Raw genomic sequence first — 23162 nt, forward strand, 5'->3', positions numbered from 1 at the left:
TGAAGTATGTCCGAATTGTCCCTCATATCTCCTGGGGTACCCCCAAATTGTCCCTCCTATCTCCTGAAGTATGTCCGAATTGTCCCTCATATCTCCTGGGGTACCCCCAAATTGTCCCTCCTATCTCCTGAAGTATGTCCGAATTGTCCCTCATATCTCCTGGGGTACCCCCAAATTGTCCCTCCTATCTCCTGAAGTATGTCTGAATTGTCCCTCCTATCATCGTCATGGACTTAAGGTAAAGTCGATAGATAAGGACATAGGAGGTACCTTTCGGACGTATCCCGGACCTGTGTCGGCTTGGGAAGTCAAATGACCCATAATGCCTTTGGCAAGAGATTTTTTTGTTTTTTAATAACATTTGGCAAGAGATGGACACTGCAGGTAGTTACTCATGACGTATGTGAATACGTACTGGCGTAAGAATTGGAAAACGGCCTAAGACTTGCGTTTAGTATGAATGACTGGGTTTGTGTTGTTCCTTTTGTGATGTTTCATATCAATGAAAAAAACACGAAACAAGACTTACTTCTTGTACATATAGCACGTGACTTCCGGTATAGTGTCGAGAAATGGCGGCGCTCCTTGTCCGCAGATCGGTTCCGCTCTGTGTTTCCCCGTAGCTTCGGCTGGCGTGTCCAGGTGGTTTCCCCCGCGTGGCGGTAAATGATGGACGGTTGGAGCGCCGTGGCCGCTGGGGAGGAGGACACGGCGGAGCACGAAGACGAAGCAGTCGGGTCGGGGGATAGAGAGCAGGGCGGCGCGGAGGGGACGGCCGACGCGGGTTCCGCCGCTGTCGGCTTCGGTATGAGCGGCCTGGTGTTGGGTCGAGTCGGACCGAGGGACGACCCGGAGCTCCGGTATCTGCACCTGTTGTGGGAGCCAGGCCACGGGGAGCTCGGCACGGCTGGCGAGCCGGGGAAGCCGGGGAAGGTGACGGGGAGCCGGGTCAGGAGAAACCACAGAGCCGGTAGGAGCCTGGGTCCGCTTGGCAAAGATATTTACGGTAAGACTTTAATGGACCGGCCCGGTGTGTGTACACTTAAGTTTTTCAAATTATTATTGTTACGAAGGTTCACCTTTTGTAAAAAATAAAAATTTGTAATCGTGCTCAAGGCCGAAACGATCCAAAACAACAAGGAACCGTCATGAACATAAAGCAGGTTTCAGGTAAGAAACAGGGAAACAGGTGATCAAACAATCAGCCTCAGTGACATAAACAAGAAATTCTCCCTCAACACATCATACTCCAAACTGTTCCAACATACTACAGCATACTCCATCACACTCCAGCATACTCCATATTCCAACTCCATCATATTCCAAAATATCTCGTACTGTATCACACGCCAACATACTCCATCATACTCCAACCTTGTTGGCATCCGTCAGTCTAGAAGACTATGGTAGTTGCACCGTGCATTACTCTGGTGGAGTTGCAGCACCTGCTGTGACTGTACAGACCAATCCTTGGAAGGCAGGGTCTGCTGCAGTTGCTGCAGGTAAACATGCTGGCCTGGATGGTGTTGGGTTCTGGATGGGTTCTCTGCTGTCTCCTGAGCTGCCGTTCTTGCCTGGTGCAGGGTTTACAGTCTGTTCTAAGCTCCAAGCACCCATTGAAGCGGGCAGACTGTGGCGGGTCAGCACCTTAGTGGTTGGGGCCTCCGACGCTTGAGGCGGGCGGTGGTTGACCAGCGGAACGCAGTGGTCCCTCCCACCGTCGGAGACCGCCCGTAGCGCCTGAGCTTACGCCAATCCGCTCTGGGCTTATAACCCATAACTGCTGTCTCCCGTGTTGTTTCTGTTGCTGGGACAGCGACACTGCAGTGACCTCTCCAGGGCGCGGGCTTGGGCCAAGGTCCTGGGCCAAGGTCCTGGGCCAAGGTCCTGGAGATCCTGGGGTGCCCAGCCGTCAGAATCCCCCCCTTGGCCTCGATTGCAGGATCCAACGGAAAGGATGAGCTGATAGTTAGTGTCAGCGCAGGACGGTGTCCATCATAGGTCTCCAACATACTTCATCATATTCCATTATACTCCATATTCCTTCATACTCAACACACTTAATCATATTCCATCATACTCCATTATACTCCAACATACTCCATATTCCTTCATACTCAACACACTTAATCATATTCCATCATACTCCATTATACTCCAACATACTCCATATTCTTTCATACTCCAACACACTTAACCATGTTCCATCACACCCCATGGCACGCATCATACTAAAGTACATAGTCCAACATATTCAATCATACTCCAACATACTCCATCATATCCACATGGTCCAGGATCATTCACCATGTCGTAATGAGTACTTTAGTGTTGTGAGGCTTGCCAGCTTTACAGGGAGTACGGCAGGCCAGAGCGTCAGTGAATCCGAAGAGGGCTTTGAGCGCTTTATGTACCAACTCGAGTGAGAACGAGATGCCGGGTACTGCCTTAATTTTATTTTGAAAGTCTTTCTCGTTAAGAGTGTATGATGGGAGAGGCTAGCTGCACATCACACTTGTTAATTTCTCAAAGTGAGTTGTGGTGGCTGATGATATTTGATCCAAAGCTGCAGATCAATTCCAGAAGAGGATTTGTGTGGATTTGATTAAAACGCCAAATCTCTCCCTGATTGGTTCAAAGTTCTCCACATCAGATCAACATCATCCAGGATTTCAACAAGTCAAGTCCCACACTGGCTTTTCTCTCCTGATAATGCCTTCTGATTGGTCCAACGAAATACAATAAGGTCCTGGCCTTTTGGGCCCGGTTCCTAATAATAATAATAATAATAATGGAAGATAACAAATGTGCATAAATAGAAATTTAAATGTTTAAAGGTGTGAGAATGAAGCCTCACTCTCATGTTATGTGTTTCAGCGGTGAAACGACTGAGGGAAGCCGCCAACAGCAATGACATCGACACAGGTACCAGCACATCTGTCTTTTCCTTTGCTCGTCACTGCGTCTGTTAAAGCATGAGGAATAATTGTCATTTGACATCTTCATCACCAAAACCATATCATATTGTACACACCAGTTTCATTGGAATCACCGTCGATGGATTTCACTCACAGCAGTTTTCCTCTGCTTGAGCTGTCCTCAAAGCACTTTCCATCGTCGGTCACATTCACCCGTTCACAAACATTCACACTCCAGTGCAGGGCGCTGCCACTGCAGCCCGACCACTCAGAGCAATTTGGGGGTCTGTGTGTTTGTCAAGCACACGTCGACGTACAGCCGGAGGTTGAAATGGAACCTGCAACCTTCCGATTGCCTTCTCTTTTTTGGGGATTTCTTTTCAAACACATCAATGCCACAACGCTGAGGCTCCATTCATGCGTATGTTTACATTAATGTGTGTTCGCACAGCCTGTGGACATGATTTAAATTCTACTCCTGGGGTGTGAGGCTGTGACGACTAAAGATTGTTAAAATGAGGCACCTTTAGCTATTTTAATTTTGCTGAGTGACGGTCAGAAAATACAGTGGAAGTCATATAAAAAGAAAGCTAAAATCAGACCACAGGATTATTACTCAGATTAAAATGTTCTGGGAGTGACTGTTCTAACAGTGACTGTTCTAACAGTGACTGTTCTGAAGGCCCCTGCATCCTCCCTTTTTGAAGCCATAAGAACAAGAAGTAAATTCGGCAGTGACGTCGGCCAGCTGCTGGAAAAAAAGCTTTTTCGACAGGAATGTTCATACTCCGATAAGAAGCTGCCGAACTTGCAGGCCACGCCCCCTCACAGCAGGCCACGCCTCCTCACAGCAGCCACATGTCTGTCAAGCAGCGTTTAAACTTTTCAACTGCACAGTTTATTTCTCGCCTCCAGTGCTTTCAGAAATACATTTCTCTGAACTGTTTTTGTCCGAGCGCCATGTTGGTCCAGGTGCATCACGTCGGCCTGCACGCCGACATTTTAACGAGCCGCGGCGCTCGTACAGTAGCGATGTTACAAGCTAAATATGACTGGTAGTCATGAGCGAACTGGAACATGCATTCGCAGCACACGGCAGAGCAGAAGGTTCGGTGGAGGGAGCTGCCCGAGGGAAATTCCGTCATTTTGTTCGGCCGGACCCTGCACTGCCGAACTTCGTCTTGTTCTTATGGAAGAGGAATTGGCCTTGACAGTGACTTCTGACTGACTGTTGTGACTGATCTGGCTGTGACTGTTCTGACACTGTCTGTTCTGACTGGTTATTCTGACTTATCTGAATCTGACTGTTCTGACACTGACTGTTCTGACTGAATATTCTGGCTGTTCTGACACTCGCTGTTCTAACTGTGACTGTTCTGACACTGTCTGTTCTCACTGACTGTTCTGACTGATCTTACTATGCCTGTTCTGAGAGTGACTGTTCTGACACTGACTGTTCTGACACTGACTGTTCTGACACTGACTGTTCTGACACTGACTGTTCTGACTGTGACTGTTCTGACTGTGACTGTTCCGACACTGACTGTTCTGACTGTGACTGTTCTGACACTGACTTTTCTGACACTGACTTTTCTGACACTGACTATTCTGACAGTGACAGGGCTGGACATTAACGACAGTCTGACCGTCCCGGACTAGTAAAAGTTTTGCTCGGGCAAGTGAATCATCTGGCCACCTTGCCCGAACGGGCTCGTGGATTTTAGGGATGGAGCCGATCCGATCCGGGATCGGGTTCCTATATCAAGAAATTCAGGAATCGGAAATTTCCGCTCCAACCTGCGAAGATTTCTGATCCATGATCCTGGTCTGCTTCATGGTGCTGAAATGATCCACAGTGTTTCCCTGCTGCTGCTCTGCTCGCTGGCTGCAAACTGTGGACTGGATTTCCTGAAGGGAGGCGGGTCTCAATGAGACCAGGAGGAACGAGTCAGGAAATCCAGTCCACAGTTTGCAGCCAGCGAGCAGGCTAGGGAAGTAGCACTGTGCTATCCAACTTTTCATGGCAACATGTTGCTGTTTGGACGGATTTTACACTCAGAACACCACAAAGCAACACAGCAACGTGGATGTTAGCAAATGTGGGTTAGACCCCCACATTGTCCACATGGAACAAAAATACTTTGTACTGCTTCCTTTTCTGTCCTGATACTAACCTCAAGTTGTCTTTTGAGAGAATACATGTATACATTAGTACATTTCATACTTTACTGTAGAGAGGAGTTTATTACAGCCTCATATAAAATCAACAGTAATGATAATAATAATATTAAAGCAAACAGAGCTCTGCTATCAGGATAGTATCAGCAGATATCAAATTCAGGTATCAGGATCAGAAGTGAAAAAAGGTGGGTGGGTGCTTCCCTACTGCAGTGCAGATGAGCAAGTTCCTGAAGCTGTTCCTCCATCAGACTCCTGGAATAAGAACATTTCAATGTTCATGAATTGTGCTTCAATACTTGTTTTAGAAATATTTTAGTGACAAACTGGATCCACATTTTATCAGTTTGTGTGCTACAGTACTGCACTCTGTCATACATCAGTTTGTGTCTTTTTATTGGTGTACTCTAGTCACTGAATACTACCAGTTAATGTATGATACTACAATGTATTTTTGGTCTAAGACAAGAATTGAATTCTTCCTTTTAAATCATTAATGCAGTACTTGTATATGATACGGACAGTTGTTTTCAGCTATTCTAAGGTAATTGAAATGACTGTGTTAATGTGTAAATAAATTAAATATGAAAAGAAACTCTGATCGGCTAAATGTCTAAATGTTTCAGTACTATGTCAGAACCTGCATGGATACTCTCATGGAAAGAGGTTAAACTGTAAAAATAATTAGTAAAATCCTATTATGTTTGTCTAGTCATTTTTAATTGGAGTCAAATATACCTCCAGAAACAATTACAGAAACATATTACAGTGGATTTAATGGTCGAATTCATACATTACCCAAGCTTATAAATTTCCATTAAATCTAAGGGCAAGTAAAAAGTTGTCAAAATCCTCAATGTCAAGCCCTGAGTGACTGTTCTGACTGTGCAGTTGTGGAAAACTCTGAGCAGGTCTGACACTTGAGGAGGGAAGAATGTTGGAAACAGCTTTTGCTGAGCTGACGCTTTGTTTTTCAGTGCGAAGGCTCCTGCAGGACGACATCGACCCCTGTGCTGCTGATGACAAGGGTCGGACTGCCCTTCACTTCTCTTCTTGCAACGGCAACCAGAGCATCGGTAGGTTCAGCAGCAACCAGAGCGTCGGTAGGTTCAGCGGCAACCAGAGCGTCAGTAGGTTCAGCGGCAACCAGAGCGTCGGTAGGTTCAGCGGCAACCAGAGCGTCTGTAGGTTCAGCAGCAACCAGAGCGTCTGTAGGTTCAGCAGCAACCAGAGCGTCGGTAGGTTCAGCAGCAACCAGAGCATCGGTAGGTTCAGCAGCAACCAGAGCGTCGGTAGCTTCAGCAGCAACCAGAGCGTCGGTAGCTTCAGCAGCAACCGGAGCAACCCGCTCTGAGCAACTGCGGCTGGTCAGCGCCTCTGGATTCCCTCTTTATTTCCTTCTGCTGGTTAAAAATGAACCAAACAGGGAAAAACAGAAAAAGTTGCTAAAAACCAAATAAAAGGCTAAAATGACTGAAAGCAGCAGAAAATGTAAAAAGGCCAAAATAAAGTGCAGAAACCTGCTGAAGGTAAAAAGGATCCTGGGACTGTAAACGTGAGGATGCCAGAGTGAAAACTGCACAAGCTTTTTCCTCTGGATTCAGTCCATCATTTTGATGAGTCAGCCAATCTTCTTTTCTACCCTTCATGTAAGACTTATTGATGACTCACTGACCTGCTCTGCGCCGCAGGATTGAACTTTGACCTTTTTTTTTTTTTTCAATATATATTTATTGATTTTAGTTAAAACAAATGAAGTAACACAGAGCAAACAACAACTAAAAGTGGCCCGTTCATACAGTCGGTACCATAAACAGAATTCAAGATGAGAATGCTCTTTTAATAATGGAGGAGATCTCAAGTCCATAATATGTCAGGAATCAAGGGCAACGAAGCTCAGAACCATTTTCTGCCGTTGAGTCTTCGAAGGAACATTGTCTGATATCCAGTTAACCAAAATACATTCTGTATCATTTTGTGTTTGCCACTCACCAATCATACTGCTGAACTTCTGGACATGACCAAAAGCAGTGCCTGAGGGTACCAGTGTCGGTTTTGTACTGAAGACAAAATAGAGATGAGTCAGGTTTGAATTTATTGCGTACATAAGGGAACATGTGAGCCCTGTGGAGAATCATGAGCTGAGTAACCCTGTTACAAACACACAGTGTCTTTACATTTCCCCCAACCTTTTCCCATTCATCAACAGAAATGTTGAATTTAAGTTCCCCCTCCCTGAGTCCCTTCAGTTGACATGTATTCGCAGTGGAGTATCCCCTAAGGATATTATAAAACTTTGAGATAGAATTATTCCACTTAGATTGAAAGATCTGTCTTTCTGTGTCAGAGATTTCTTGAAGCTCCAGATGTGATGAGCTCTTCCTGATAAAATCTCTAACCTGTAAATATATATTGGTAAAAAGCCCTCTGCTGAACATCATACCTCTGATTAAATGACATTACATTGTTCCCCTCTAAAAACTCTTGTATTGTGGATAAGCCTTTTTATCCAACTTCCCTGGTAAGAACTCAGGATTATTATATATAAGGGTAAAACAAGTCACCTTCCGCCTGCCCTCCAGTTTTCTTAAGGATCACCATGCCATGACTGTAGTAATACTAATAGGATGAGAGCAAGCCTACTTTATAGATTTGACTTTTTTAAGAAACAATAATGTTGTCGTAGGGCAATTAGAGCAGGAGCTTTCTACGTCCGTCCAAAGTGACGTAGGACTGCTCTGCACCCATTCAAGCTATAACGCGTGAACAAGCACTCCATTGGTAGTTTCTAGTATCTGACAGATCTAGGCCTCCTCCTGCTGATGGGCGACACCGCATGCTCATGTTGAGGGAACTGGGAACATCTGCAATGGACAGAGCAACCTAGGAAGGATATTCATTTTCAATAGTGCAATTCAGCCCATCCAGGGAACCGGGAGGCTGTTCCATCTCTCCAGATCAAGCCCAATACGGTCCAATTAAGGAGGGAGGTTGGTTTTATACATCTGCTCGAATTTGGGCGTGATATGTATCCCCAAATAAACGAAGCCCTCTGCTGACCACATGAAAGGAAAAGGACACATAGGAACTTCTTTTAGTGTACCCAGGGACATTGCCTCAGATTTATTCAAATTTATTTTGTAGCCTGAAAAATAGCTGAATGTATTTATTGTTTTGATAAGACCTGGTATAGGCCTCTCGGGCTGCGTCATAGTTATTAGGACATCATCGGCGTACAGTGTAATCTTATGTTCCCTGTCTGCAACTACAAGTCTGCTAAAGGAGTTATCTGTTCTGATGGCCTCAGCCAGGGGTTCCAGCGCCAAGGCAAACAGCAGTGGTGATAACGGACGTCCCTGCCGAGTTCCCCTAAAGATTGTTAAGTAAGGAGATCGGAGACCATTTGTGATCACGAGGATTTATATACAAGATTTTAATCCAGCTAATGAAGGTTCCACCGAGACCAAATGTTTGTGGGGTATCAAATAGAAATAAGAGCTCTATGCGGTCAAATGCTTTCTCTGCATCGAAAGAAAGCACAAGACCGCTTTTAGAGTGTTGATGAAAATATTGGACTGTGTTGAGTAATCGTCGTATTTGATTATGAGAATTTCGACCTTTGAAGAATCCAGTTGGTCATCATTGATTAAAATTGGTAGCAGTTTCTCCAATCGGCTTGGCCAGAACCTTAGACAGAATCTTTCGGTCCACATTTGAAAGCGAGCTAGGCCAGTATGAGGCACAACCTTCAGGGGGTTTGTCTTTTTTAAACTCTGGGAAATATTAGCTTCTGTCAAAGGCTGAGGCAGTGTTCAGGGTTCTTCATTCACTGAGGAGTGAATGGTTCTCCATGTTCAGCAGAGGACCAACCAGCACATCATTCTACACTCAAACCATCTGGGCCGGGGGACTTGCCCGATTGTAACCCTTTAATGGCATCGATAGCCTCTTTTTGGATATCGGAGCATCCAGACATGTCCTCTGCTCCTCTGACGAACATGGCAGATTCAAAGAAGAAAAAAAGCAAATCCATTTTCTCCAGGTCGTCGGGCTGCTGTTCAGATTTATATAAGTCCTCATAAAGGCTTTTAAATATATTGTTAATACTCGAGGTGTCAAACGTTTGTGTACCTTGTTTGTCTATCACTGAAGAAATTGACTGTGAATCTGCTTTTATTTTGTTAAATATGCCAAATACTTTCCCGCTTTGTCTCCGTGTTCATACAGTTTCTGTTTTGCAAATCGTATCTGCGTTTCAGCTTCCTCTGTCAGAAGTGCTTCTAGGGAACATCTGAGTGCAGATCCTTCTTTATTTTGTAGTGCAGATCCTTCTTTATTTTGTAGTGCAGATGTGCATTGGACACGTCCATTCTCAGCATGTTTCAATCTCCACTCAAGAACCTTCCTTTGATCACCCTGCCTTGGCTCTTTAGCTGATGTATAAGAAATGACGAGGCCACCAGAAAAGGCTTGAGATGTTTCCCACAACAATGACGAGTCACTAGTGGAATTTGAATTAGTAGTTAAAAACTGAAATTTGTCTTTAAAATAGGAAAGAACCTTGTGATCTGTTAATATAAAGGGTATAAATTGCCAATGGCTCGAGCGATTAGCTGGGTTTGAGAAATTATATTGTAAAAGAACAGCAGCATGGTCAGAAATAATAATTGGGCCTATTGAGCTCGAAGTCACTGAATATAGTAGAGTTTTAAAAAGCAAAAAAAAAGTCAATCCTCGTAGATGATAATGAAACATTTGAGAACAAAATATATTCTTTATCTGTGAGGTGTTGCACCTGCCAGACATCAGCATAATCCATGTCTTCACAAAATGCATTAACACACGTGGCATGGGGAGAGAGTGATAATTTACCAGGAGGTGATTTGTCAATGATAGGATTGAGATGTCTCCTCCTATTAGTCTGTCTCATACCTAGGTTAATAACTTTGGAGACAGCAATACTTAAAAGGGTTAGCGGATGGCCTGGTGGATTTTAAGCATTTAAGATGGCAATTTCCTCACCGAAAAGTAGTCCCTTCAAGAGTACATAGCACCCCAACGTATACTTTATACAATCCCATAGTTTAAATGGGATATTTCTTTGGATCAGAACAGGAACCCCCCTGCTCCTTGGTGTGAAAGATGAAAAATACACTTGCCCAAAACCTCCTTGTTGCAATTTTAAAAGCTCATTGTCATTTAAACGTGTTTCCTGTAGTAAAGCTATTTGTACCCCCTCTTTCTTGAGGTAATTTAAAACCTTTTTGTGCTTTACAGGTGTATGTATTCCCTTAACATTCCAGGTGCAGACATTTAAACCAGGCATAAAAAACGACTAAGAAATAAAGTAACTGGGTACATTTCAATTTGTACAGGTTCACAAGCGATATTAAGTCAAACATGGGGCCAGCCACAACACACAATGAACAATATGAACCAAAACTGTACAGAACAGTACACGTTGCCTAAAATAACTATCAAACTAAACACTGTCCTCCTCTCGGTCCTGGAGGAGAACGAGTGAATGGGATCCCTGACAAAAACAGGAATTTATTCTGTCCCAACAGTCATTTTACAGTTCGTGGTTGAGATTCAGACACAGTTCACATCATGTGTACTCACGAGGCAAATCGATCCGGTGTCATCAGTCCTCATTGACTGGTCCGGGTTCCCCTCTCAGTGAATCAGCAAAGCGCTCTGCCTCCTCGGGGCTATCGAACACCGTACTACTTCCACCAAAGGTTAGCGTTAGGGTTAGTTAACCCCAACCCTAACCCTTCACCGAGCGTCAAGTGAGCGGAGCGCTTTTTCCACTGCGTCGTACGTGTTCCTCTTACGTATCACAGCAGCTGATCAGTCGGTGTGACCAGCTTGTCTCACTGCCTGGTTCCTCCGTCCCAGCTCCCACGAATCATTCATCACAGCTCTGGAGCAAGGCGCCCTGTTTCCCGAGCAGCTCCAGCAGTGGTGCCAGCTTCTCATCCATTGCTTTGGTAACACTGGCCGTCGTCTCAATCATTGTTTCTGGTATACATTCACGTATACTAGCGTCCACGCCACCCTGTGCTAACCAATGCTAGCCTGACTAGCCTGCTGTGCCTCCACGTTAGCATCCTCGCTGGGAGTGTCTCCCGCGGTGGTTTTCCTACTTCCTTATCTGCCTCTCAGAAAGTAGTTGTTCAGGCTCATTTTAAGTGAATCTACTGATCAGTACTTGGTTCTGTGGTTCTTTGTTGAGTTAAGTGATGATGGAAGTGAAAAGTCTCGCCATCGCCCAGGAGCATAACCTATCCTCACACCGCCATCTTGGAATCCCCAAACTTTGACCTTTCTACCTATCATGTAAGACTCAGGCCGTTCTCCAGTACCCATACTGTCCATACTGTCCATACTTGTATTCTGGTGTACCCGTGAAACGTCATCAGTGGAAGACCAAGTACTGTTCCAATTCTTAGGCCGCTTCTCACCGAGTACACATGGAATACCCGGATGTATCCTGGCTCCGCCCACTTTATTGAGGATTCATCAACACTGACCTGTGCAGGCTTGGGAAGCCAATTTACCCATAATGCATTTGGCAAGAGATCCCGGAGGAGGAAACACACAACGGTGAGTGAAAAATCTGAAATATTAGCGTCATTGTTTAACAGAGTGTAGTTTTAAGAGTGTTTTAGGCCAGAATATAGTTGTTTAAAATGTTGCTATGAGGTTGATATTTCCAGATCACGCTGACTAGAACATTTGTTCTGAGGTTTTCGGAGATTGTGGATCCAGACTGAGACGAGGCTGGTTGTGGTTCTCTACTGTGGTTAAACATGAGATCTAAATGTTCTAGTGTAAATCTAACAGTGTTCATGTACTTTTATATTTGCTGCTGAGGGGAAAGATCCTGTTTAAAACTATTTAACTTGACTGAGAGGTGAAGGTTCTACTGGAGGTTCTACTTGGCCATATTGTTTTGTCTCAGTCATATACATGTCTTCTACTGGTTCTACTGGAGGTTCTATTGGTTCTACTGGAGGATGCTGTGGATTCAAACTAACACCATGCACTATTTGAATCCAGGACTACTGAGGAACCTGAAGCCTGGTCCAGTGGAGAAGAGGAACTCCTCCAGATGAGGAGTGAGGATTGTTCTTGATGCTTGAATTATTACATGTATATATTTTAATCATACATGTGTTAATAACTTATTGAATTGGTAGTGTGTCATTCTTTTTGTTCTATGTTCTCCTCATAGACCTCATAATTGTTGAAATTCACCCGAGACAATTTCTTCTTTAAAGCAACTTTACATTGTTTATCAAATAAAACAGAGAAATGTTCAGTTCTATATTTTACAGTCATAAACAATCATTTACAGTCAGATGGTGAAATTTGTCAAAGCAAGGAGAGCAGAGTTACAGAAGATGAAGAACATGGTTACATCTCTCTGTCTTTATCCATCTATCTCCTTATAGTTACACATGAACAGAGAACATGATGAGAGAACATGAGTAGAGAACGAGCAGAGAACATGACTACATGAGAAGAGCTTCCTGTCCAGATGGAGTTCTGCTCTCTGAGGCCTGCAGGTCATTCTTCGGGAGCAGGTAGCTGGACAGTGAGTCTCGCTCCCTCATCACTTCCTGCCAGGTCCCACATCACTTCCTGCCAGGTCTCTCATCACTTCCTGCCAGGTCCCACATCACTTCCTGCCAGGTCTCTCATCACTTCCTGCCAGGTCCCTCATTACTTCCTGCCAGGTTCCTCTGGGCGCCCTCAGCGTCACCTGGTCATCTCCATAATCATCCCTGGACCTTCCTCCACCCTTCCTGGACTTTAAAGCAGGTTGCCAGTACCGTGAAATAATAACAACTGGGTGCTGCAAGCATGGTACAGTACTTCCTCCGTCACCCAGCAGAAAGTACCTGGTAGATACAGTACTTCCTCATCACCCAGCAGAAAGTACCTGGTGGATACAGTACTTCCTCCATCACCCAGCAGAAAGTACGTGGTGGATACAGTACTTCCTCCATCACCCAGCAGAAAGTACCTGGTAGATACAGTACTTCCTCCATCACCCAGCTCCATCACCCAGCAGAAAGTACCTGATGGATACAGTACTTCCTCCATCACCCAGCAGAAAGTACGTGGTGGATACAGTACTTCCTCCATCACCCAGCAGAAAGTACCTGGTAGATACAGTACTTCCTCCATCACCCAGCTCCGTCACCCAGCAGAAAGTACCTGTCTTGTGCCAGCTGCTCTGCATTCTCCACAGCAACTCCAGGTCGTTGGAGGTCACCCATAATGACGTCTAGCCATCGGGTGGGGGTTTGCCTCGTGGTCGTCTCCAACCTGCGGCCCTTGGGTCAAACTGGAGAATGGCTCTTGTCGGATGGTCCGGAGGAAGGCGGAGGACATGGCCTAACCAGCAGGTGTGACGTTGTGCAGCCAGGCGGGATGCTCTGGGCTGGCACGTGCGGGCTCTAAGCACTCCATTGGAAACCCGCTGGGGCCACCTGATGTTCTCGATGGTTCTGAGAGCCCTGCTATCAAAGCCATGGATTCTGGCAGCCAGATTCTGGTTTAAGGGCCAAGTCTCCGAGCCATAAAGCAGGATGGAGAGTACTGCAGAGTTGTAAATCCAGGAGATGGTCTGGTGCTGCCAGAGTGGTTTCCAGAGAGACTGCAGAGCTGATGCAGCCAGGACTCTTCTGTGGATAATCTCTGGTTTTAGGTCCCCGTTGTCTGTCACTATGGACCCAAGATACACAAAGTTCTTGACAGGCTCTACAATGTTGTTACCGAGCCGTAGGGGAGGTGGTACCAGTCCGGAGGAGGTGGATCACCAACATACATGAACTTGGTTTTCGGCAATCTCACTTGGAGGCCGAGCTTCTCTGTTTCTTCACTGTATATACCCAGAGCGTCTCTCAGCTGACTGGGATGTGCTGAGCAGAATGGTGTCGTCAGTGTACTCCAGGTCAGTCAGGTGGTCGCTGCCGAAGGACACTCCAGGGACCCGCTCACAGACCCCCAACATCAGATGGTCAATGATGCAGTTGAAGAGGTCGTGAGCGGCCACGCAGCCCTGGCCAACGCCACTGGAGATGGGAAACCAGTCAGAGTCTCTGCCATTAATGCGGACACAGCTCTGTGCATTGCTGTAAAGCTGCTTGAACAGGGCAACGATCTTAGATGGTGCTCCAAGGGCCTGTAGGATATTTCACAGTGAAGCATGGCAGACGGTGTCAAAGGCAGCCTTCAGATCTATGAACCCGATGTAGAGATGGCGGTCTTTACGGAATTCATAGGTCTTCTCTATCAGCAGCCGAGCGGTGGCGATTTGGTCTGTTGTGGAGCGGTTGGGCATGAAGCCAACCTGCTGGGGACGGCGGCTGCTTCTGATGGCTGGGAGAGCACGACTGAACACGATCCTAGTAAAGGGCTTGCCGGGGATGGAAAGAAGGGTAATGCCTCTGTGGTTGCTGCAGACTAGCCTGTCAGTCTTACATTTCCAGTGTAGGATAACTCCTCTGGTCCAATTGCTGGGAAGCCTCTCCCACACCTGATTGAATATGTGGGTGAGCCACTCGACGATGCTATCACCGCCTAATTTTAGCATCTCAGCAGTCGTAGCACAGATGCCGGGGGCTTTCCAGTTAAGTTTCTTCAGGGAGGGTCTGACTTCCTCAGGCGTGACAGGGTCTGTGCTGCAGGCGTCACAAAGGGCTGCAGCATTAGCGGCCGATAGGATGGTGGGATCAGCCGAGGTGGCGTCGTGCTGCAGAAGAAGGCTGAAGTGCTCTTTCCAGCGTTCAAGACAGTTTGCTTCAGTTGTTATGAGGTTGCCGTCAGAATCTTTCACCAGGGCAGTCTTAATGCGTGGGCCATTACAGGCTTGACGCAGCAAACTGAATACACGGCGCATGTTGTTGGCCACAGACTCTAGGTGTTTAGCTTCAGCTTGCCAGAACTTCTCCCTATCCTCAGCTATAGCCACATTGCGCTGGTGGTTCAGTCGCCGATACTCTGATAGGTCATCGGAGCAGGGCCTCACGCTGCCGCTCGATGATGTCAAGAGTTCTCTCCGAGATCCAGGGCTTTTTCGGGGAAGGTCGAGAGCATCCGAGGACATTGCGAGCTGACTGGATGACACTGACCGTGAAGGTCAGCCAGTCGCTCACTTTGTCAGTAGCCAGGGCATCGGAGGTGCGGCGGTTGTCGCAACTGAAGTCTGTGGCGATCGCTGAGTAGAGAGGAGTCTAGGCGAGGCTGAGTCTTGGTGTGCTGGTTGGCTCGCAGCTTAGCTTGAGCTGGGCCACCAGCAGACGATGGTCGGTGTTGCCAAGCTCTGCTCCTCTGTACACATGGCAGTTGGTGACAAACGACTTCCAGCATTGAGAGATAAGGATGTGATCCAGCACTTTCCTGGTTCTGCCATCTGGGCTGTACCATGTCCAGTGATGGATGACTCTCCGAGAAAACCAGGTATCAGCGACACAGAGGTTGTTGTGATGGCAGAGAAGGAGAAGACGGTTCCCATTGTGGCGTTGGCATCGGTGAGGGTGATGGTGATGTCGTGTGGTGGGGCTTGGCCAACAGCCTGGCGGAGTTGGTCAAAGAAGGAATCCTTCGCAACGACATTGGTGTGGGCATAAGCAACGATTTCTGTCAAATCGCCATGTTGGTGGAGAAAGCGGGTTGACAATAATCAGTCACTCAGAGGTGTCCAGCTGATGAGGGACTTGCGGAGGGCCTTTGGGATGGCGAGTGCCACATCAAAAAGGCCCGTCTGTCTCTTGGGGCCACTACAGATGCAGCAATTGACCATTTTTCGCCATTTTTCACGCCATTAGCCGTGCCATCAGACTTCACAGGACCCAGCCATATGATGTTATAGCTGCAGAGCTCTCGGGACAACAGGGTGGAAGCTCCGGGGCAAAGGAGTGTCTGGACATTCCAGGTGGCAACACAGGTCCTGCGACAAAGGTTGATCCGTCCTCGTTTGTCAGGGGCAGGTGGGGGTCCGTTACCGTGTTGGGTTGTCCGGCTTCTGTAAGTTTCATAACAAAAAGTTTCTGCAGGGTGGGTTGTTGGCCCTCTGCAGGAGAGTGGGTTGGTGGGGCTGCCACCTCACAGCATACCGACACGCTGGGGTCTTTGTTTGTCTGGAACCTACCCTGGAGACCAGTAAGCCTAGGATGACCCTACCAGGAGCAAGCTCCTGACGGTATCGCTTTCCAGGGTCATTGGAACGCGCAAGCCTGCTCGCCACGTAAAGGCCAGACCCAGAGAGAGGGACTTCCTCATCACCCAGCAGAAAGTACCTGGTAGATACAGTACTTCCTCCATCACCCAGCAGAAAGTACCCAGCTGGTACCAATGCTTGCTGGTACATGGAGGATCTGTGCAGGACAATAGCATCCTGCACAGATCCCCAGTTGTCAATGTATACGTCAATAAACCTCATATATTATAGACTCTTTTTTAATGACAGGTAGATGCAGGAAAGATTTTATCTTGCTGACACGTTTCAGGAGCATCTGTAGTCTTCCTCAGAGGGTCATCTGGTGTGTGATGACATGTCGTCTTCATCAGGTGACCGGCCAGATGATGCTCTGAGAAAGACTACAGATGCTCCTGAAACATGTCAGCAAGGTAGAATCTTCCCTACATATACCTGTCGTTAAAAAAATCCAACTCTCAATTAACCTTCTTTAGCATCATAAATAACTACACTATGATCGAGGGGGAAAGTTTTCTGTTTAGGTAACATGTTGTGGCTCAGTAGGAGGAAGAATTAGAAGGTGACACCATCAACCAGCAGTACAGCAGAATGCCTGATGACCAGCAGGAGGAAGAATTAGAAGGTGACACCATCAACCAGTAGTACAACAGAATACCTGATGACCAACAGGAGGAAGAATTAGAAGGTGACACCATCAACCAGCAGTACAGCAGAATACCTGATGACCAGCAGGAGGAAGAATTAGAAGGTGACACCATCAACCAGCAGTACAGCAGAATGCCTGATGACCAGCAGGAGGAAGAATTAGAAGGTGACACCATCAACCAGCAGTACAGCAGAATGCCTGATGACCAGCAGGAGCATCAGTACCAACATAACGATGCTCCTGGAAACCCTGAAGCTGGAGTCACGACACCTCCAGGAGAGAAAGGTTCCATGGTAGGAACATTATTGACCTGCGTATCACTGCAGGGGTTCCTGGGAAATAAAAGAAAGAACTTTAGAATTTTTTAAAACTGTCATTTTTCTATGTACATAATGTTTCTAACTTGTGTTTTTTACTGTTGTAGGTTCTGCTGAAGTTTATTAAATAAAGTTTCCTTTATCTTCTGCTTGATATCTTTCTTTGCTCGACAGTGTAAGCCATGTGTGTATTTATGTATTTACTCTCACACAGTATAAGTTATTTATGTATTTATTCTAAAGAGAAATGATTAGTGGTAATGATTGGAGTACTTAACTGAAGGATGTATATTAGACAAATGTAATAGAGTACATATTAATGACAGAGCAGAAGGTATGTGAAAATCTGGTTAATTATTTAATAAACATCAGGGATCTTCAGTAAAACAGTAAAATACTAGTTTGTATTAGTAGAACATTTCTGATCAGCTGCTTTTATTGTTACTGAACTTCAAGAAGAGGAAGAGTAAAATAAAGGCTTATAGGAGGTAGAAGTAATAGTAACACTGTACTATACACGGAACTATACACTGTACTATATACAGTACTGTACATAGTACTATACACTAATATACTCAGTACTGTATATTTTACTATACACTAATATACACAGTACTATATACAGTACTGTACATTTTACTATACAACTTCCTCTTCCTCCTTCTCCTCCTCTTCCTCCTCCTGTTTCCTCCTCCTCCTCCCTCCTTCTCCTCCTCCTCCCTCCTCCTTATCCACCTTCTCCTCCTCCTCCTTCACATTCACATTATGTTCATATGTTCACGTTGTGTTTATATTTTGTTCACGTTATGTTTATATTTTGTTCCACATGTGTTTTGACAGTTTGTGATGTTAATACACTTTATATTACCATCAACCTGTCTTATGCTTCATAGTTTTGCAAATAAACAATAGCAGTTAACTATTTTCATCAAACTTTACTTGGGTCCAGAACAAACTGCATGATTCCTGGGCCAGTGTGCGCTGAGGGTGACCTGCTCTGCACCACAGCATTGACCTTTGACCTAAATGTGAATATGTTGAACCCTGTCCTCAACTGTCTTCAACTGTCCTCAACTGTCTTCAACTGTCCTCCTGCAGTGCAGCTGCTGCTGAGCCACGGAGCCGACCCCAACCAGAGGGACAGTCTGGGCAACACACCCCTCCACCTGGGTAAGACCTGCTCCACCCTACTGCTCCACCCTAAGCCCTCCACCTGAGTAAGACCCCGCTGCACCCTAGCGCTCAACCCTAACCCTTCACCTTACGTCCTCCACCTTAATCCTTTACCCTACATCCTCCAGCCCTCCACCCTAACCCTTCACCTTATGTCCTCCACCCTAACCCTTCACCCTATGTTCTCCACTCCTCCACCCTAACCCTTCACCTTACATCCTCCACCTTAATCCTTTACCCTACATCCTCCAGCCCTCCACCCTAACCCTTCACCTTATGTCCTCCACCCTAACCCTTCACCCTGTGTTCTCCACTCCTCCACCCTAACCCTTCACCTTACGTCCTCCACCCTAATCCTTTACCCTACATCCTCCACCCAAACCCTTCACCCTACGTCCTCCACCCTAACCCCTCACCCTATGTCATCCACCCTAACCCGTCACCTTACGTCCTCCACCCTAACCCTTTACCCTACATCCTCAGCCCTAACCCATCCACCCTATATCCTCCACCCAAACCCTTCACCCTACGTACTCAACCCTAACCCCTCACCCTATGTCATCCACCCTAACCCGTCACCTTACGTCCTCCACCCTAACCCTTTACCCTACATCCTCAAACCTAACCCTTCACCCTATATCCTCCACCCAAACCCTTCACCCTACGTCCTCCACCCTAAACCTTCACCCTATGTCCTCCACCCTAACCCGTCACATTACGTCCTCCACCCTAACCCTTTACCCTCCACCCTAAGCCTTTACCCTACATCCTCCACCCATCCACCCTAACCCTTCACCTTATGTCCTCCACCCCTCCCCTCAAACCCCTTCACCTTACGTCCTCCACCCTAACCCTTCACTCTACGTCCTCCACCCTAACCCTTCACCCTCTACCCCTCCACCCTAGCCCTTCATCTTACATCAAACATCATACATCCTCCACCCTAAGCCTTCACCCTACGTACTCCACCCTAACCCTTCATCTTACGTCCTCCTGCTGAACACTGGCCAAATATCAGGTCCTCTTGTGTCTCTGCAGCGGCCTGTACCAACCACGTGCCTGTGATCACCACGCTTCTGAGAGGAGGTGAGTCCACCGCACCACCGCTGGCCACCTTCTGAGGTGCCACCTCCTGGTTCTCATGAACCAGAATCAAAGGAACAAGGTTTACAGTTCTAATGTGGCCTTGGGACTGAACCCTGATCTGTCATTAGATGTTTGGACCTCCAGTACCCTGTGGACTAATGATCCCTCGCTGAATGCCTAGATCTAGAAGCTCTGCAGTAGATCTAGCACCTGGGCAAATAGATCTAGAAGCTGGGCAGTAGAACTGGAAGCCCTGCAGTAGATCTCGCAGCTCGGCAAAAGATCTAGAAGCTGGGCAATAGCTCTGGAAGCTCTGCAGTAAATCTAGCAGCTAGGCAAAAGATTTAGAAGCTCTGCAGTAGATCTAGCAGCTGGGCAGTACATCTAGCAGCTGGGCAATAGATCTAGAAGCCCTGCAGTAGATCTAGCAGCTGGGCAAAAGATTTAGAAGCTCTGCAGTAGATCTAGCAGCTGGGCTGTAGATCTAGAAGCTGGGCAGTAGATCTAGCAGCTCGGCAATAGATCTAGAAGCTCTGCAGTAGATCTGGAAGCTGGGCAATAAATCTAGCAGCTGGGCAATAAATCTAGAAGCTTTGCAGTAGATCTAGCAGCTGAGCAATAGATCCATAAATTGGGCAGTAGTACTAGCAGCTCTGTAGTAGATCTAGCAGCTCGGCAATAGATCTAGCAGCTGGGCAATAGATCTAGAAGCTCTGCAGTAGATCTAGCAGCTCGGCAATAGATCTAGCAGCTGGGCAATAGTTCTAGAAGCTCTGCGGAAGATCTAGAGGCGGGCAGTAATTCTAGAAGCTCTGCAAAAGATCTAGAGCTGGTCAGTAGATCTCGAAGCTCTGCAGTAGATCTAGCATTTGGGCAATAGATCTAGCAGCTGGGCAGGAGATCTCAAAGCTCTGCAGTAGTTCTAGAAGCTCTGCAGAAGATCTAGAGGCTGGGCAATAGCTCTGGAAGCTCTGCAGTAGATCTAGCAGCTAGGCAGTAGATCTAGCAGCTGGGCAAAAGATTTAGAAGCTCTGCAGTAGATCTAGCAGCTCAGCAATAGATCTCAAAGCTCTGCAGTAGATCTAGCATTTGGGAATTAGATCTAGCTGCTGGGCAGGAGATCTCAAAGCTCTGCAGTAGTTCTAGAAGCTCTGCAGAAGATCTAGAGGCTGGGCAGTAGATCTAGAAGCTCTGCAGTAGATCTAGCATTTGGGCAATAGATCTATCAGCTGGGCAGGAGATCCTGAAGCTCTGCAGTAGTTCTAGAAGCGCTGCAGAAGATCTAGAGGCTGGGCAGTAAGATCTAGAAGCCCTGCAGTAGATTTAGCAATTGATCTCGAAGCTGCAGTAGATCTAGCATTTGGGCAATAGATCTAGCAGCTGGGCAGGAGATCTCGAAGCTGGGCAGTAGATCTAGCATTTGGGCAATAGATCTAGCAGCTGGGCAATAGATCTTGAAGCTGGGTAGTAAATGCTGGTCTCATGGTTTGTGTTCAGGAGCCCGTGTGGACGCCCTGGACAGAGCCGGAAGGACCCCTCTGCATCTGGCTCGCTCTAAACTCAACATCCTGCAAGAGGGAGAGTCACACAGCTTGGAAACCCTGAGAGGAGAGGTCACCCAGGTAGAGAGGGAGGGGGGGGGGAGAGAGAGAGAGAGAGAGAGAGAGAGAGAGAGAGAGAGAGAGAGAGAGAGAGAGAGAGAGAGAGAGAGAGAGAGAGAGAGAGAGAGAGAGAGAGAGAGAGAGAGAGAGAGAGAGAGAGAGAGAGAGAGAGAGAGAGAGAGAGAGAGAGAGAGGTCAGTGGTTCTTCCCTCCTGCTCATTCAGTGTTTGTGCTGTAGATCATCCAGATGTTGAGAGCCTACCTGCACCTGATTGGCCAGAGTGAAGCTCAGGAGAAGCTGGAGCACATTTCTAGCAGGCTTCAGCTCACCAGGACCAAGGAGCAGGTGAGACTGACTCCTCCAGCTGCACTGCTGCTTCTTCTGCTGCCTCACACCTCTGTCCTCACCTCCTCCCCCCAGGTGGACCAGGTGACCGACCTGCTGGCCAGCTTCACGTCCCTCAGTCTCCATAAACACCTGGGAGACAGGTAGAAGACCAGGGGCTGGAGCTGCTGCTGCTCCACCCACACACCACCTGGAGCTGCTGCTGCTCCACCCACACACCACCTGGAGCTGCTGCTGCTCCACCCACACTCCACCTGGAGCTTCAGCACACCGGCTTTCCATACTGACAGCTGTACAAATAGTCTAAAGGGGTGTGTGTGCGTGCGTGGAAGCTACTAAGCTACAAGATCTCCAGTGAGCAGATGACCAGGTAAAGAATAACTGTGAACCAAGAGGTGCTGAGGATGGGTCACCTGAGAAGAAAGTTCATCACTATAGTGAAAGAGCATGAGGACACTGATGCTTCAAACGGCAGGTAATGGAAGTGAACTACCAACGCTGTCTTTGTCTGTTTTGGAGAGAAAACAGGAAGAGCACACTGCGGTCGTTAAGAGCAGCCGTTGCTTTAAGTCTGGAGAAAGAGCAACACTGTGGGTTGATCTTTCAACACAGGAGTTCCCAACAAAACAAGAATCATTGACTTGAGCCAATTTGACCTCACTGCATTTATAAATCTGAGTAGAAGAGGCTCGACACCAACACTGCAAAAAGACAAACGACCAAGCAGCAATAATGAATCTTTGTCTGAAAGGTATCATGTGTTCACTCTCACCCATTAGTAGTGACACAGTGAGGATGTGAGTGAACAGTGACCAGGATGACTCCAGATCCTGCTCCTCAAAGTGTGTTGCAGTTGGTCCACTGCACCTGCCAGCCAGTCAGATGTGCTCCAGACAGATGTTCATGTATCAACAGGACTGACTGATAGGGTGCCAGCACTGTGAATGTTCTGAAGGAAACAGAAGATCTACTGACAGGACAGGATGTTTCTGACAGTGATGGAGATGAACCATAAAACATCCTGGAGAAAAAGTGTCCATTGAATAGAAATAAAAGCTGACAAGGTCTATTAAAAAAACATGAACAGTAAAATGACAGAAGCATCTATTGTTAAAAGAAGAATTGAACCCCGCCCCTGTAAACACTGTAAAATACAAGCAATGCCGCTACAGTGACGGTGTTTGTGTGGTAAAGGTCTCCATGGTTCATATATGGCATCAGTTGGAAGCGTTTTTCATGCTGTGAATTCACATTTCATGGTAATAATTCCTCAAGACTTTTCTAAAATGTTCTCATAAATATATAACTGTGGAGTTGTGAGAGGTTGTGTGTTGCTACAGTGAAAGTTGATCAATAAAACAAGTGAATCAACCGTCTGCAAATCATCCTTTGGCTGGATGGACGTGGCATCGGCTGCTATTTCTCTAACAATGCTCTCTGTTCTGTCCCTCTTAAATAAACCATGAAACAAAAAGATTTATACTTATATAGATGTATGGCTTGTGACAAAAAACTGCAGGATATATTGTGGAGAGCTTTTAAATCAAAGTCCATAAGGGTTATAGTCTACACACAAATGTATTTAAAAAGTAGTGGGAAATTATTTTCAAGCCACTTTTTCATGGTTCACCTTATGACCTATTAGGACATGTTTTAAGATC

At 46.6% G+C, this 23162-nt stretch overlaps 1 protein-coding gene across 2 annotated transcripts; it reads left to right on the plus strand.

Annotated features, from left to right (window-relative positions):
• The first annotated feature begins 545 nt into the window (after positions 1 to 545).
• On the plus strand, positions 546 to 22870 carry ankrd54 (ankyrin repeat domain 54). Of its 2 annotated transcripts, none has more exons than XM_080487627.1 (8): positions 546 to 1006; positions 2878 to 2925; positions 6074 to 6172; positions 18394 to 18465; positions 19507 to 19554; positions 21052 to 21176; positions 21394 to 21501; positions 21577 to 22870. In XM_080487627.1, exons 1-8 carry the CDS (start codon positions 667 to 669, stop codon positions 21646 to 21648), a joined length of 912 nt encoding a protein of 303 aa, XP_080343753.1. In that variant the 5' UTR covers positions 546 to 666; the 3' UTR covers positions 21649 to 22870. The 2 variants fall into 2 exon arrangements, with proteins under 2 accessions (XP_080343753.1, XP_080343754.1); XM_080487628.1 differs by having other exon boundaries at positions 557 to 970.
• The last annotated feature ends 292 nt before the right edge of the window (positions 22871 to 23162 follow it).

This window comes from Lipophrys pholis (genome assembly GCF_963383615.2).
Source record: "Lipophrys pholis genome assembly, chromosome: 19".
Taxonomy (NCBI): Eukaryota; Metazoa; Chordata; class Actinopteri; order Blenniiformes; family Blenniidae; genus Lipophrys; species Lipophrys pholis.